This window comes from Chlamydotis macqueenii, chromosome 22 (genome assembly GCF_036417535.1).
Source record: "Chlamydotis macqueenii isolate bChlMac1 chromosome 22, bChlMac1.mat, whole genome shotgun sequence".
In the NCBI taxonomy this organism is placed as follows: Eukaryota; Metazoa; Chordata; class Aves; order Otidiformes; family Otididae; genus Chlamydotis; species Chlamydotis macqueenii.
In genome coordinates, this window is record NC_141577.1 from 358,635 (window position 1) to 372,906 (window position 14,272).

At 43.2% G+C, this 14,272-nt stretch overlaps 1 protein-coding gene across 1 annotated transcript in view; it reads right to left on the reverse strand.

The window, feature by feature from the left end:
• Positions 1 to 14,272, reverse strand: part of MAN1C1 (mannosidase alpha class 1C member 1) — a 68,453-nt gene that overhangs the window by 44,594 nt on the left and 9,587 nt on the right. Inside the window, exon 3 of the mRNA XM_086764925.1 lies at positions 4,088 to 4,184. Within this exon, the coding sequence (XP_086621051.1) occupies positions 4,088 to 4,184 (97 nt within the window). The remainder of the gene's footprint in view (positions 1 to 4,087; positions 4,185 to 14,272) is intronic.

The window sequence follows — 14,272 nt, forward strand, 5'->3', positions numbered from 1 at the left end:
CACCTCCAGCCTGGAGAGTACCCAAGTTGCCTCCCTTACATCTGTAGTTTGGAATAAAAAGATGCATGATGTGACAGGAGGGGGAATGGGCAACAACAAAGGTGGCAAAAAGTGCCCTGTCCTAATTTCTAAAAGCCTCTGAAGACAGGAGGGATGCAGGGCTGCAGCAATGGACTGCCTAATACTTCCATTCTTTACCAGCCACAGTTAAAAGGAGGAAAAGCCTATTAAGAGGCTGAAATGTAGCATGCAGCTTCTTTTCTGCAATTGTCTGCAAAATCTTGTGCTCCAAAGCATTTTCCTTGAGAGTGCTCACAGGCATGCTACAAAGAAGCATAAGTACTGCCATTTGTTTTAGCATGATAAATGCATTTAAAAGCTTTCAATATTTGTGTCTGTTTACAGGCACGCTCCTTGAGGAATTTTGACAAGCTTGCCAGAATGGAAAAGTTGCAAAATCATAGAATCATAGAATAGTTAGAGTTGGAAGGGACCTTCAAAGGTCATCTAGTCCAACCCCCCTGCAAGAAGCAGGGACATCCCTGACTGGATCAGGTTGCTCAGAGCCTCATCCAGCCTGGCCTTGAACGATTCCAGGGATGGGGCATCCACCACCTCTCTGGGCAACCTGTTCCAGTGCTCTACAACTCTCATTGTAAAAAATTTTTTTCTAATATCTAATCTAAACCTACCTCCTTCTAATTTAAACCCATTACCCCTTGTTCTATCACAACAGGCCCTACTGAACAGCTTCTCCCCATCTTTCCTGTAGGCCCCCTTGAGGTACTGGAAGACCGCTATCAGGTCTCCCCGGAGCCTCCTCTTCTCCACGCTGAACAGCCCCAACTCTCTCAGCCTGGCCTCATAGGAGAGGCGCTCCAGCCCTCTGATCATCTTCGTGGCCCTCCTCTGGACCCTTTCCAACTGGTCCATGTCCTTCTTGTGTTGGGGACTCCAGAACTGGACGCAGTACTCCAGGTGGGGTCTCACCAGGGCAGCGTAGAGGGGCAGAATCACCTCCCTCGACCTGCTGGCCACGCTCCTCTTGATGTAGCCCAGGATGCGGTTGGCCTTCTGGGCCGCAAGGGCGCATTGCCCACTCATGTTGAACCTCTCGTCTACCAACACTCCCAGGTCTTTCTCCTCAGGGCTGCTCTCGATCCAATCCCCGCCCAGCCTGTATTTGTGCTTGGGATTGCCATGACCCAGATGCAGGACCTTGCACTTGGCCTGGTTGAACTTCATGAGGTTGGCGCGGGCCCACCTCTCCAGCCTGTCCAGGTCCCTCTGGATGGCATCCCTCCCTTCCAGCGAGTCGACGGCACCACACAGCTTGGTGTCATCGGCGAACTTGCTGAGGGTGCACTCTATCCCACTGTCCATGTCGCCGACAAAGATGTTGAACAGGGCCGGGCCCAACACGGACCCCTGAGGGACGCCACTGGTGACCGGTCTCCACTTGGACATTGAGCTGTTGACCACCACTCTCTGAGTGTGGCCATCCAGCCAACTCCTTATCCACCGAGTGGTCCATCCATCGAACCCATGCCTCTCTAGTTTAGAGAGAAGGATGTCGTGCGGGACAGTGTCAAATGCCTTGCACAAGTCCAGGTAGATGATATCCGTTGCCCGTCCCTTGTCCACCGATGCTGTTACCCCGTCATAAAAGGCGACCAAATTGGTCAGGCACGATCTGCCCTTGGTGAAGCCATGTTGGCTGTCACCAACCACCTCCTTGCTCACCATGTGCCTTAGCATGGTTTCCAGGAGAATCTGCTCCATGACCTTGCAAGGCACGGAGGTGAGGCTGACCGGCCTGTAGTTGCCCGGGTCTTCCTTACTCCCCTTTTTAAAAATGGGGGTTATGTTTCCTCTCTTCCAGTCATTGGGGACCTCACCAGACCGCCACAATTTCTCAAATATGATGGCCAGTGGCTTGGCAACTTCATCCGCCAGTTCCCTCAGGACGCGCGGATGGATCTCATCAGGCCCCATGGACTTGTGCACCTTCAAGTTCCTTAAATGATCTCGAACCTGCTCTTCGAGCACTGTGGGCGGTTCTTCATCCTTGCAGTCCCTGCCTGTGCCTTCCACAGCTTGGGTGGGGAGACAAGAGTTCTTATCAGTGAAGACTGAGGCAAAAAAGTCATTGAGTACCTCAGCCTTCTCCACATCCCAGGTAACCACGACACCCATTACCTTCCGGAGGGGGCCTACATTCTCCTTGGATTTTCTTTTGTCCCCTACATACCTGTAAAAGCGTTTCTTGTTACTTTTTATATCCCTGGCCAGATTCGATTCCATCAGGGCTTTAGCCTTCCTCACCCTATCCCTGGCCGCTCGCACAGTCACTCGGTAGTCCTCCCAGGCTACCTGTCCCAGCTTCCACCCTCTATAGGCTTTCCTCTTCACTTTCAGTTGGTCCAGGAGCTCCTTGCTCATCCATGCTGGCCACCTCGCCTTTTTGCCCGACTTAACTTAGTGTTGAAGTTAATGCAAGTTCTCAAATAAAAAAAAAAACTGGGTACTCTCAGGGCATTGAAAGAGGAAAGCAAAGGATGAACAAACGCAAATCACTGCTCCTGACAAAGTGAGACTGGGCAAGAGCAGTGGCTGGTCACACACAGCCTGTGCTACTACAAGGCACACTTCCAAAACTGCTTCCTCCAGATAGCCCAGCAATCATTAACGCAACTTACAGTATTGCACAACCAGATGTGAGTTAACTCTCCTGGTACTTCTGCAGGAACTAAAGAGAGAAGTGCCTCATCTGGGGCAATAAAAGGACTTGATGGTGGCACCACAAACAGAACATCACGGTTTCTCCTTGTGCTGTGGCTAAACTAAAAGCCAGCCCTTCCTCTGCCACCTCCATCAGAGCCATCTGCCTTTACAGTCTGGAGGCCAAACAGGGCTGCTGCTCTTCAAGGTTTTGGCCATCCTAGACGACACTTTATATTATTTTCACCTTCAAACCTTCACTTTCACACACATCTCACAGCTCCGGAAAGCTAATGAGGCCTGCGTAGGAGGCTGTACTCAGCCTCCACACAAACAGTAGATCTCCTGGTCTGAAAGACCACACATGTCATGTACCTGATGTAGAGAAGAACTGGGACACCTAGAGTGCAAAAACAGGAATGGGAATATTTCTTCATACTGGATTAGTTCAATCCCTTTGCCTTAAGGAAACAAAACTCACAGATAATTCACCCGCTAAAGAACTCTGTTCCACCCTAATCTGGCCAAGGGACTCTGGGAGATAATCTCTGCAAAGCAGAGTCCTGTGGAAAAAAGCCAAGAGACCTCTGACAGTGAGATTTTCCTAAGGAGAGGCAGGAAAGGTCTCCTAAAGCAGATTCTGCTGGCCTTCCTCCATCTTCTGCATCTTCTCACCATGACATAACCTGCGCAGGCAAGGCCAAGCTATGGCAGAGTGAGCACCACAGGGAAATGCTTTGAGTGCAAATGAGGAAAAAGAAATTTATATCCTAAAAAGTCAACAAGTATCCCACCAGAACGAGCAGGGGAATAGCACTGAAATTATCTAAGTGGTTCACACACACACAAAAAAAAAGGTGATCTGCTAAAGAGTAAAATTATACAAGCCAGTAAGCACATAGTATAAAGAGCCTTTAATATTGATTCACTCACTCAATATTTCATGGAATTCACATCTTGCTCAACAGTGGAGAAACGAGAGAGAAAATGCTCAGTTTGGTCAGGTCCTGACGTCTACACGCTTCGACAAATAGCAGCATGGTCAGGTTTGGAATGACTTCATGTTTTAATAAAGACATTGGTTGGTTTTAGCACTGTTCTCAGACACGTTTGGTCCTAGATCTGTGCACAGAGGCGATACAGGCTGGGCACTGAGAGATACCCCTGTAGGAATGAGATTTCCAGCAATGCGATGTGGGTAGGTAACCCCTAGGAACTGTGTTGAAAGTCTCACTTCATCAAAATAGAAAGAGATCAAAGCAGTTACAGATACCTCACTGCATTGCAGAGAAAGGCACTGACAGGGACATGTGACCTTTAAAAAAAAAATGCAATGAAACTGCACTAAAATTGATTCAGAACTCACCAAACATGTTGCCAATGTGGCCATTCTTAGTCAGCGGTCGCAGTTCATTTTTTCCAAGTGCATATTGTTTGTAGTTATCCCAAGCAAATTTCATCATCTGTAGAAAAAAAAAAATTGAATGAAAACACTCAACAGAACGGAAAGTTTTCTGAACTTCAGCTCTGGGAACCAGAGTTTCCCATTCACTGCTAAACCCAGCAGCCAATGGCCCATTAATTAGAAAATCTTAACTCACACTGAACACTGACGAATGGGGCTGAATTTAGCAATTTGCTTAAAGCCTCAGACTCATTGCTCCTCGTGCAGAACTTGGGACTGGAACATTTCAGAAATACCACAGTATCCAACACACTGAGAGTCCACTGTTCCCCGGGGCTGTGCAAACTAAGCAGAAATTTTAGAAAGATGCCTCCATCTCTGAATTTCTGATGTTTTCTGAGGAGTATCAGTGTACTTTCAGAATGGTAATTAAAATAGGCTAAAAATGCAAGGCCAAAGATGATATATCCCTAAGTACAGGGATGTTACCTTCTGAGTTTTTTGCATTTCTTTATGATAGTGATAAGGAAACTTGATCAAACTGCAAAACCACCCACCATTTGCCCACCTAGCAGCAGTTACACACACAACTTTGGCAAAGCAGCACCACTGAGGTACACAATGCACTTAATATTGTGGCGAGCAAAGGAAGAAATTGGTCTTTGTTTAAGGACCCCACAGAAGTTTTCTTACTATTCGTTAACAGAATAGCTTCATAAAAGAGAAAAGGGAGATCCGTGACATTTTGATATCTTCCTATCAAAACTCAAAGTGCGTTCTTAAGGGAATCCAGCAGATGGGCTGGGTGATTTCTGAGAAACCCATTCCAAATAAAACAGTTCCTTTTGGGACATTTGGACTGTCCTGCTCAGGCTCAGCACATTAACCTTTCCCTGAGGGCTGCAAGGCAGCAGGTTTGTGCGAGTTCCAACACACACATCAGCGTAGCTGTTTCTGTCCTCCTGCCTCTTTGGCTCCAGCTGCTAGGGAAAATTAAACCTACAAGAATCCCCTCTGCAGCTAGGAGAGACTAGGACTTGCCAGCTTCTAAGGAGTGCCTTAAATAAAGCTCCCTTTTATAATCCACGCAGGCTGGCTCTGAGCAATCTCAGCCCCAGCATCGCAGTGACCTGTACATTCTTTGATTCAATCCCTGGGAAAAAAAGTCAGATAACAAAGGGGAAGAAGGTGGCTTCACAGACTCTACAATATTCTCCACCGCTGCTCAACAAAGATAAGAGTCTTCTAAAACGCTTCACTCAAACAAGACATTTGAGAGAAAAATGACAGTTTAAAACAAATCATTCCTCTGCAGAGGGCCTCTGTCTAGTGTCTGCAACAGCATTTACTGCTCTATTTCAGGATCAGAATATGCGGGTTACTTTGGTCTGAAATTCCTACTGTCATTTCAGTTCTTACTTTTGTCCTTCCCTCCAGCTGTGTGTTTCACAAGCCCAACATTGCAAGCCTCTGGCAGGATCTTCCTTAATTAGCACACATACACACAAAGCCACCACCAGATTTCCCCCCCCCCTCCACTTTTTAAACATCAAGCTTCCAAAGCAAAGTTTCACAGAGCTGGTCATATGGACAAGGATAAACATTTGCTGAATTGACTGATAACATTCAGACTCCAATACCACCAGAAGAAGGAATGTTGGACAAATAAAGTCAACTTGGGTTTTAAAAACCTCAGTGTGGGATGAATTAGTCACTGGAGCGCACTAAATAATGACCGGGGTGGGGAGGGGAATCTTTAACAAAATTCACTCAAATATGCCTGAAAGTGTTAATTTTGGTTTTGCTAGATCTCTGGAGGTTTTTTTTCAGTGGCAGGATTATTCTAAATGGGAAGTTCTGATTCTTCACTAACGTAATGGGAAAATCTTTGAGGAACTCTGGACTCTGACAGTACCGAGTGAACGCTTTTACTTCTCAGAGCTTGATCCTGAAGCTTGCTGTAGGGAAGACTGCGTTTCCACAAAGACAGCTTTCCTACAGCGAGCAGCAGGTCTCGTGCACCAGAAAGGAAACAGCGAGGCAATCTATTTGGTTCATTTATCTTCTAAAGCAGAACTGAGGGAGAAGGACCCACCCTTCTGGCACACAGAGAGCCGGGACACAGAGAAGATGTGGAAATTACTCTATTTTGTTGCATAAAACTCCTAACGTTGTAGTTCTAAATCAGCCTCATTTTAAGCTGAGTATGAAATTTAAAGTTATTTCCTTTGCTCAACTTTTTTAACCCCTTCATTCCAGAAAGTGAGAAGTTTCTTCTTCAAACCATGGGAGAAACTTAAGCATCTCTGCCACACTGGTGCAGATGGCTCCCTGGGATCCAGAGTTCACGGACACCTCCATCACAGGACAGAAAACCACCCTGGGTTTCCCTTCAACAGCTGTTTGTATCCTACAAGGGAAATCTCATCCTGTCTTCTCAGACGAGGAGGGACTGCATGAGGCCTGCTGACAAGACACTCACGCCAAAGTGACTCACTTCATATAGGACTTCCAAGTGTTTTTTGAATAAATACATTTATTCTTAATTTGCCTATTCAACCATTTAAGTTGCATTTGTCATGGTGTTGCAAAAAGTTCCACTACAAAATGATTTCTTGGGCTGTGCTGGCTGCAGTGCCTTCTCCTCTGTTCTGTCCTGAGCTGATAATCAGGCAGAGGATGGATGAGATCAGATATGCTGCCTAGTCAAACTAAAGAGTTGTCAGTTTTCCTTTACATGACCAAATTTTGGTCACTGCTTTTAAATTCTGTATATATGTGAGACAAGATGCATAACGTGGTACTCTTTCATTTTCCAAGATGAAGCTTTCCTGTCTTTAAAGACGGGTCCAAAAGCAGCAACAGGAAAAGTTTAAAAGCCAAAAGCATCTGTGCCATTCTGCTCATTCTGGCTTTCTGCAGATGTCTTTCCATGCCAAATTTAGCAGTTCAACTTCCACACCACTAAAGAGATTCATCGAGTTTCTAAAAGTGGGGCTCCACGTTTATATACCGTACGGAGGACTGAGATGGAACTTTCAGGAGCTTTCTCTGACAGAGGTTCCAAATGTCAGGCTGAAACAGAAGGGGATGGAGCAGAGAGGTGCAAAATGGAAATCTGCATACTGAGGTGTTTAACATCACTTTCTGATGAGACGCCAAGGTTAGAAGTGAATAGTTTATGCCATTCTAGTCAAGACAAATCACAATATGGCAGCATTAACATTGTGCCATTTTAGATTTTTAAAATGGCATCAGAACTACAAAAATTATGGAAATAGATCCATAGCTCTGTGACCCCGATAATGGAGAAACAGGGCTCAGGATAAGAACTTGACCAAGTAAGTGTTTTCACTTTGAAGAGATGTGCAAATCTGATGTTCTTTAATATATGTAATAACTAAACCACTGCAAATCCCTGGGTTTATGTACTTGCAAAAAGCAGATAGATGAGAGGAAAAAAAAAAAAAAACAGTAAAAAAAAAAGTCCCCCACACTATCACTTGCCCTCCTTTTGTTATCAGGAAATATTTCAAAAAGCAGAGCATTCCCAAACAGCTATTTGATTAGTTTTATCCATCCAGGCTGGGATAATTAGCAAATGCTTAAAAGATGAAATCTAAATATACCAACCAATCAGCCCCTTTCAAGAACCTCCAAGGAACATTACCCAAAGCCATTATCTTCACAAGATAACCACTTTTGTGACTCTTTAGCCTCCCTTCTTCAACTCCTCTTCAAATATTGAACTATTAAGCTATCATAGAAATTCCTGGTCTGGGTTTTCAAAAAAGAAAAAACCAAACCCAAACAAAAGCAAACATCCCTGGAAACATTCAAGGCCTGGCTGGATGAGGCTCTGAGCAACCTGATCTAGTGGGGGATGTCCCTGCTCCTTGCACGGGGGTTGGACTTAATGACCTTTGAAGGTCCCTTCCAACCCTAACCATTCTATGAAAAAAAAAAAAAAAAGGGTGGTATGAGTGTAATTTTAAGTATTTCTTTTCCTGTTCTATTTCTTACTTGGTTTTCCCCACCTCAAGTTACCAGACAGGTTTCTCTTCCTTCCTCTGCAGCTGGAGGGAGATTAGTTGTCAGATCAGTTTCAAAACTAGGACCTGTTCTTTCCCATTGCCAACCTTCTCGCTAACCCAAAATAGCCCTGTTCTAGCTTGGATTTTAACCTGCAATATAGTGCCATATATTTTCCCCAGCTGTGTAAAAAATAATTTGCCAGATGACAAGATGCAGAGAAAAAGAGGAATCGACTGTCAGTCTTGCAGACAGAAGAAAAAGTCTGCCTGAACACATCAGGATAAGCCATTTATATTTGGAATAATAGATGGTATTTTTTTCTAATCAGACTTGCAGACACTTGTATAATTCAGGATTGACTGCAGGAAAGGTAACAAAATAGTACAATGTTTATTATCTGTTGCTGTTTTTAATATTATCACATGGAAATATAAATATCCATACAAACACCATGGCAGAATGTTATAAAAAGGCTAGAATTTATTTCAAAATATTTAATATAAAGCTGAGCAACTTCTCAGGCCACTTCTCTGGGACATTGTCCTCAGAATTATTTTTACATAATAGCAAAATAATAACAAAAAAGCTGAGTGTTAACTCCAGTTGACTGAAAGGTTCCATTTAGGCAGACGCTAATATCCACAGGCTTTTCCTTCATGGGTTTAAAAGCCTGTAACTCGCAGAACAGACAGTGCCTTCAGCACATGAAAGACGTTACCAAGCAACCCACAGAAATGGACACCAATATTGATAATCCATTCTCAAGTAATTACATTTTATAATTAAAGATTACAGTAATTCCAATAGAACCCATCAGCAATTTAGAGACATGCTAGCTAACCTGCCTGTTTTACAGCATCCATGTTAGCTTCCGTCCTCAAATAAAACATCAGGTGAATTGCAGAGATTTTCATCTAATAAGCCTTCAAAACAACTGACAACCATTACAGAGTCTCTCCTTGGTAAGCATTAATCTAACGTCACCTCATTCCTCTAACTTTAAATAGAGTATCATTCTTCTTTCAAGAATGGTAAAGGGGTGACCACACGTAAAACCTGAGTCTGTTGCTACCAAATTAAAGCCCTGGCAAAACTAAGCGAACCCAATCTCACCAACTCCAACAAGACTGGTATTTCCTCTCTGCTTTCCGTTCCCGACCTTTCTCACAGACCCACTAGGCAACTTCCGCTACGGTGTGCCTCAGCTTATCCACCTACAACCCAGACCTCACCTTTTTCCTCTAACAGCGCTAGGCATAATAACAAGAAGTAACCAAAGTGTATTAAACAGCGTGGGACTGAATTCACTTGGTGAATTCGTGCTCAATATTCTTTTGCCCCATGATCCTGCAGGCCCAGAATCATTTTGCATGAGATGGCAGCAGCAGATTCAGGGTTAAAACTCAATACCTGTCTACAAGCACCCGGAGTCCGTGATGAGTTCTTACGGCAGCAAGAAGTGCATGTACCTGGGCAAAGTCCCCGACTCACGAGAGGACAAATTATTCCGCTGCAGCTGCATCGACACCGTAACACATCTTGGTCAGAGAGGTGGCCTGGGCGAGTGAACACTGGGATTATACGCACAACAGTAACGGGGCAAGGAGGCTGATTAACCTCCCAGGTAACACAAAGCTGATTCCTGTCACAAACCCACTTCCTCAAAAGCAAATTTCTGCAAATACACCCTTTGGAACAACGCCCTAAGCTCGGGAAAGCCTCAGCTCTTCGGCAGCTGCCCTTGCCACTGTTATATCCAGTTTGCCCTTAAACACAAGATAAGGCTCTGTTTCCATGCCCAAAGCACTGGCCCGTGTACACAACTCCTCCCATGCGCTCCAGCTCTTTACAACGGATTCTAAAACAAATTTTAAAACCTTGTCAGCCTACTTGACTGTAAATACATCAAATGATTGTTTAGTGTTAGAGGGTAGATAGCTACTGTGAATTACTTGCTACGCGTGGCTTTATCTATAAGTAAATATAACAAGAGTAATTCAAGCAACGGGTGAGTGGGGCTTTGCTTCAGATTTTTCTGGCAAAGTCTTGATAGCTTGTTTTCAAACTTGCATGGATGTTTTTTATGACATCAGTTACTATCACAGCTCATTCCTGCACAACAACCAAAGACACAGCAAGCCATTGCTCAGAAGACTGATCTCCATCACTGGAAGCAATAGAGGAATTCTTTATGAGCTAGAAAAAAAAAAATCACATTCCATCACGTAGCAATAAAATCCATGTTTCAACTTCTGCTTGCTGTTTCCAGACAGACAGTCCAGCTGAGTAAAGGAGAGCTATTCGGCTCAGATCTGCGGAGGTAAGCACTCTCTCCTCACCACAATCAGGAAAAAAGCAGGACTAGAAGCCTCATTTCCACCAGGGGAAAAGAAAAAAAAAAACCCATCACAGAGTAGTCCAAGGTCATTAATGTTAGTGACAAGGACAGAAATAGAACTCAAGAGTCTTCCTGACTCACAGCCCCTGCTAGGAAAGCTGAATGGGAGAAATAATAGCTCAAAACACAATTAAACTAACTCCTAATTAAATTCCAAATGCAACTAGATTTAACAGTGTCAAGAGGGGGAATAAAAAAAATAAAAAATCCTTTGATAGGACTGTCTCAGGCATTAAGACCCAGCTGGATCCAGCTGCATCTAAATCAGGAAACATGTCAGCAAGAGCAGTTGATTTTGCAGTTAGTTTCTTAATGAGATGCTAGACTGTAACAGGACAACAGAACAAATTTGTAAGTCTAGACCAAAGCAGAGGGTGATTTAGTAGAGCAATGAGAAAAGCAGTAGTCTCATCTCCTTCACTTCCCAGAATCAAAGCTTGTGGAAAATTCTAATAGAAATAAAAGCTATTTCTGTTAGCAGCCACCCTAACGCCATTAGCTTCGTATTTCCTCCGAGCCTCTATAACTGATCAAACATACAATATTCCAGAGCATGATAGAACCTGATGCTGTACAACAAGGCCAGCAATAAAAATGATGAAGATTGTTCTGGTTCTAAGCTTGTTACCTCTAACTGCTGTTCAAGGACTTGCTGTCGTGAGGTTTAGAGAACTTGCACAAAAGTCAATCCACAACATTCAGTTTGCACTCAGCTGTCTTAGCCAGAGGAATCAACCCCATTAAATCAAAGAGATTATTTCTTCCATAGATGGATACTCAAAAGGTAATTTGGCATGCTGAAAAAAATTGGGGCCAGTGTCGAAGGGTAAATCTAACTATAGCTTGTGATGCAGATGAAAGTGAAGATGTACCAGCAAATACACAGAAAGCAAATAGTGAGATATGGGAAATATTAAAAAATTGAAGAGAGAACACTTCAAAGAAGATGAGCTTAAAACCATAGGAATAATTATGATCTCCCTTGTTAATACTACAGAATGAAGGCAGAAGTAGCTCTTTCAGCAACATCTGTAAGCATGAGGAAATCAGAACAGAAATTTAAGCTCGTTACACAACACTGGGCTTTTTGTGATACTGTGCAGAATTTGAACTTAGCTCTGGTTTACTGCTTTCGTGTATTCAGATCTTCCACCCAAAACAGCTTTCTTAAATGGAAACATGACTTGTGAGGACGTACCTGTAGCACTTAAAAGTGCTTTCAAAGTAGAAGATACCAGGATGTGCTCAAGTGATAACGGAAGATAGGAAATCAATCTTTTTGTAAAATACTACAAAACTAGACAATTACATTCTAATATTAGAATATTAGATACTTAAAGTATTAAAATATACCAATGAACTACATCACACAGTGCTATACTTAATCATGATGCTAGTTTCAAGAATTATTTTACGTGCTGCACTTTGGAAGTGAAAAGGCACCATATAACCAAATACATATACACAGACTTTCACGCACAAAGAGGCATATCAAGCAAATATTTTCCCCAACACTGCTGCGATGTCACAAATCATTACCTTTACATTCTAGTGTAATGGTTCACTTCACAAGATTACTTTTGCTAACAAAGTTACATAGTAGGAGATGCCTGTCAAACACGCAACAACTCTGTCTACAGCCGCTGCCAGGGCTTTCATGCACAAAGGATGGCAGGCGGACCCAGAAAGCAAGCAACACACTTTGTGTGACACGATTATTTGGATTTTTCAAGTCCTTCTAACTCTAGGTCAGACAGTCTGGTAATGGCTTTTCTTAGCGACTACTATTTAATTCTAGCATGCTTTAAGGAAAGAAAGTGGAAAAGAATTACTTACTTAGTAACTGTGCTTCTTCAAATGTCACCTCAGAGTCCCTCTCCTGAGTTTTGTGCCTGCAGCATAAATCATGCAGGAAATTCCCCTAGCTCCTAAGATTTTGGGCACTGTGATGTACCTATAGGCTGCCTTGAGGGGCCTTACATTTCAGCTATGTCCCTTCAAGCATGTACAGCACACGGTCCTTGTAAATCCCTAATTACAGGCAGAATTCAAATTCTCATTAAGAGTGACCAGCATCCCAGGTGAATGATGTACAACAATCAGTTAAACACCCAGGCCAGAATCCATCAGCTCCTCACCAGCATACCCCCACATTAAAAGGGAAGGTGGATGGAAAACATAAACACTGAGCAAGATTGTTTTTACAGACCTGCATTATGACAAGGTAAGACATTTTCTCTTTCCCTAAAGACACCATTTGCACAGGATTCTTATTTCTGGAGAGCCAAAGCCAAAGGGGATGCTCTAAAAGAAGCTGAAGCAAGAACTAACTAAAAATGGGCAGAGTGCAAGAAGAAAAAAAGAAAAAAAAAAAAGAAGAAGAATATGGGGACATTTTTATTTTCTTTTTCAAGGAAAAATAATAAAAAAAAAAGAAAAAACATCTCTAGAACCTATTAGGCCTATCTGCTAGACAGCCTGTGGGACAGATATCAAACAGGTCAATTATGAAAAGAAACAAAACAGAGATGATACGGGGCTTTGTTCTCCTGAGCTTTGGATGTCGGACCATGGCAGGAATACTCTGTGGGCGTGGAAGTGAAAGAATAAACAGGGACAAGAGTCTCTGCGTAAGTCTGCCACAGAGCCATCCTGAGGCACGTAAATAAAGCTTTCCTTGCCCAGAGCAGAAATATCCTGACAGTCACCACGAAGCATGGTTACGGAAATTACGATGCACCAGAAGGCTCTGAAGCCAGCAGTACAAGTTGGACAGCTGAAGAGCTCTAGTTCAGACAAAGAAACATTTCCAAAGCATTTTCAGATACAAAAAGTGAAGATTACCTCCCCAATCAGCCACATCCTCTTTGAGGAGATTTCTCAGCCTGGGAAACAGCAAGATGCTTTGGAACAGAAGTAACTCGGAGAGAGTTACTAAATCAGCACAGGGAGCCAGGTGGATAAACTGAACGGATTCACACCGTGGCTCGAGGTACAGTCTTGGCTAATGACAATCTAAATAGACTGAACAGGTCTGTGTTAGGCCCTTAAACCTGGAAAAAGGGAATGACAGCTTTGAATAGGACCACCACACTGTACGATACAGAAAGAGTCCTTTCACATTGACAGTCACAGGTTCAGTCAGTGGCTCAATACACACATCTCACTCTTTCAGTTCCAGGACGATGCATCTGATCTGCCGCTTTCCTCCCAGCACTGGCAAAGCGTGAATTGCTTTTGACACATGGATGGCTCAAGGGCCCAAAAAGCAGTCATAAGCAGATGGGATGAGGGAAAAAAGGGGAAAAAAAGGGGAAAAAAAGGGGAAAAAAAGGGGAAAAAAAGGGGAAAAAAAGGGGAAAAAAAGGGGAAAAAAAGGGGAAAAAAAGGGGAAAAAAAGGGGAAAAAAAGGGGAAAAAAAGGGGAAAAAAAGGGGAAAAAAAGGGGAAAAAAAGGGGAAAAAAAGGGGAAAAAAAGGGGAAAAAAAGGGGAAAAAAAGGGGAAAAAAAGGGGAAAAAAAGGGGAAAAAAAGGGGAAAAAAAGGGGAAAAAAAGGGGAAAAAAAGGGGAAAAAAAAGGGGAAAAAAAGGGGAAAAAAAGGGGAAAAAAAGGGGAAAAAAAGGGAAAAAAAGGGGAAAAAAAGGGGAAAAAAAGGGGAAAAAAAGGGGAAAAAAAGGGGAAAAAAAGGGGAAAAAAAGGGGAAAAAAAGGGGAA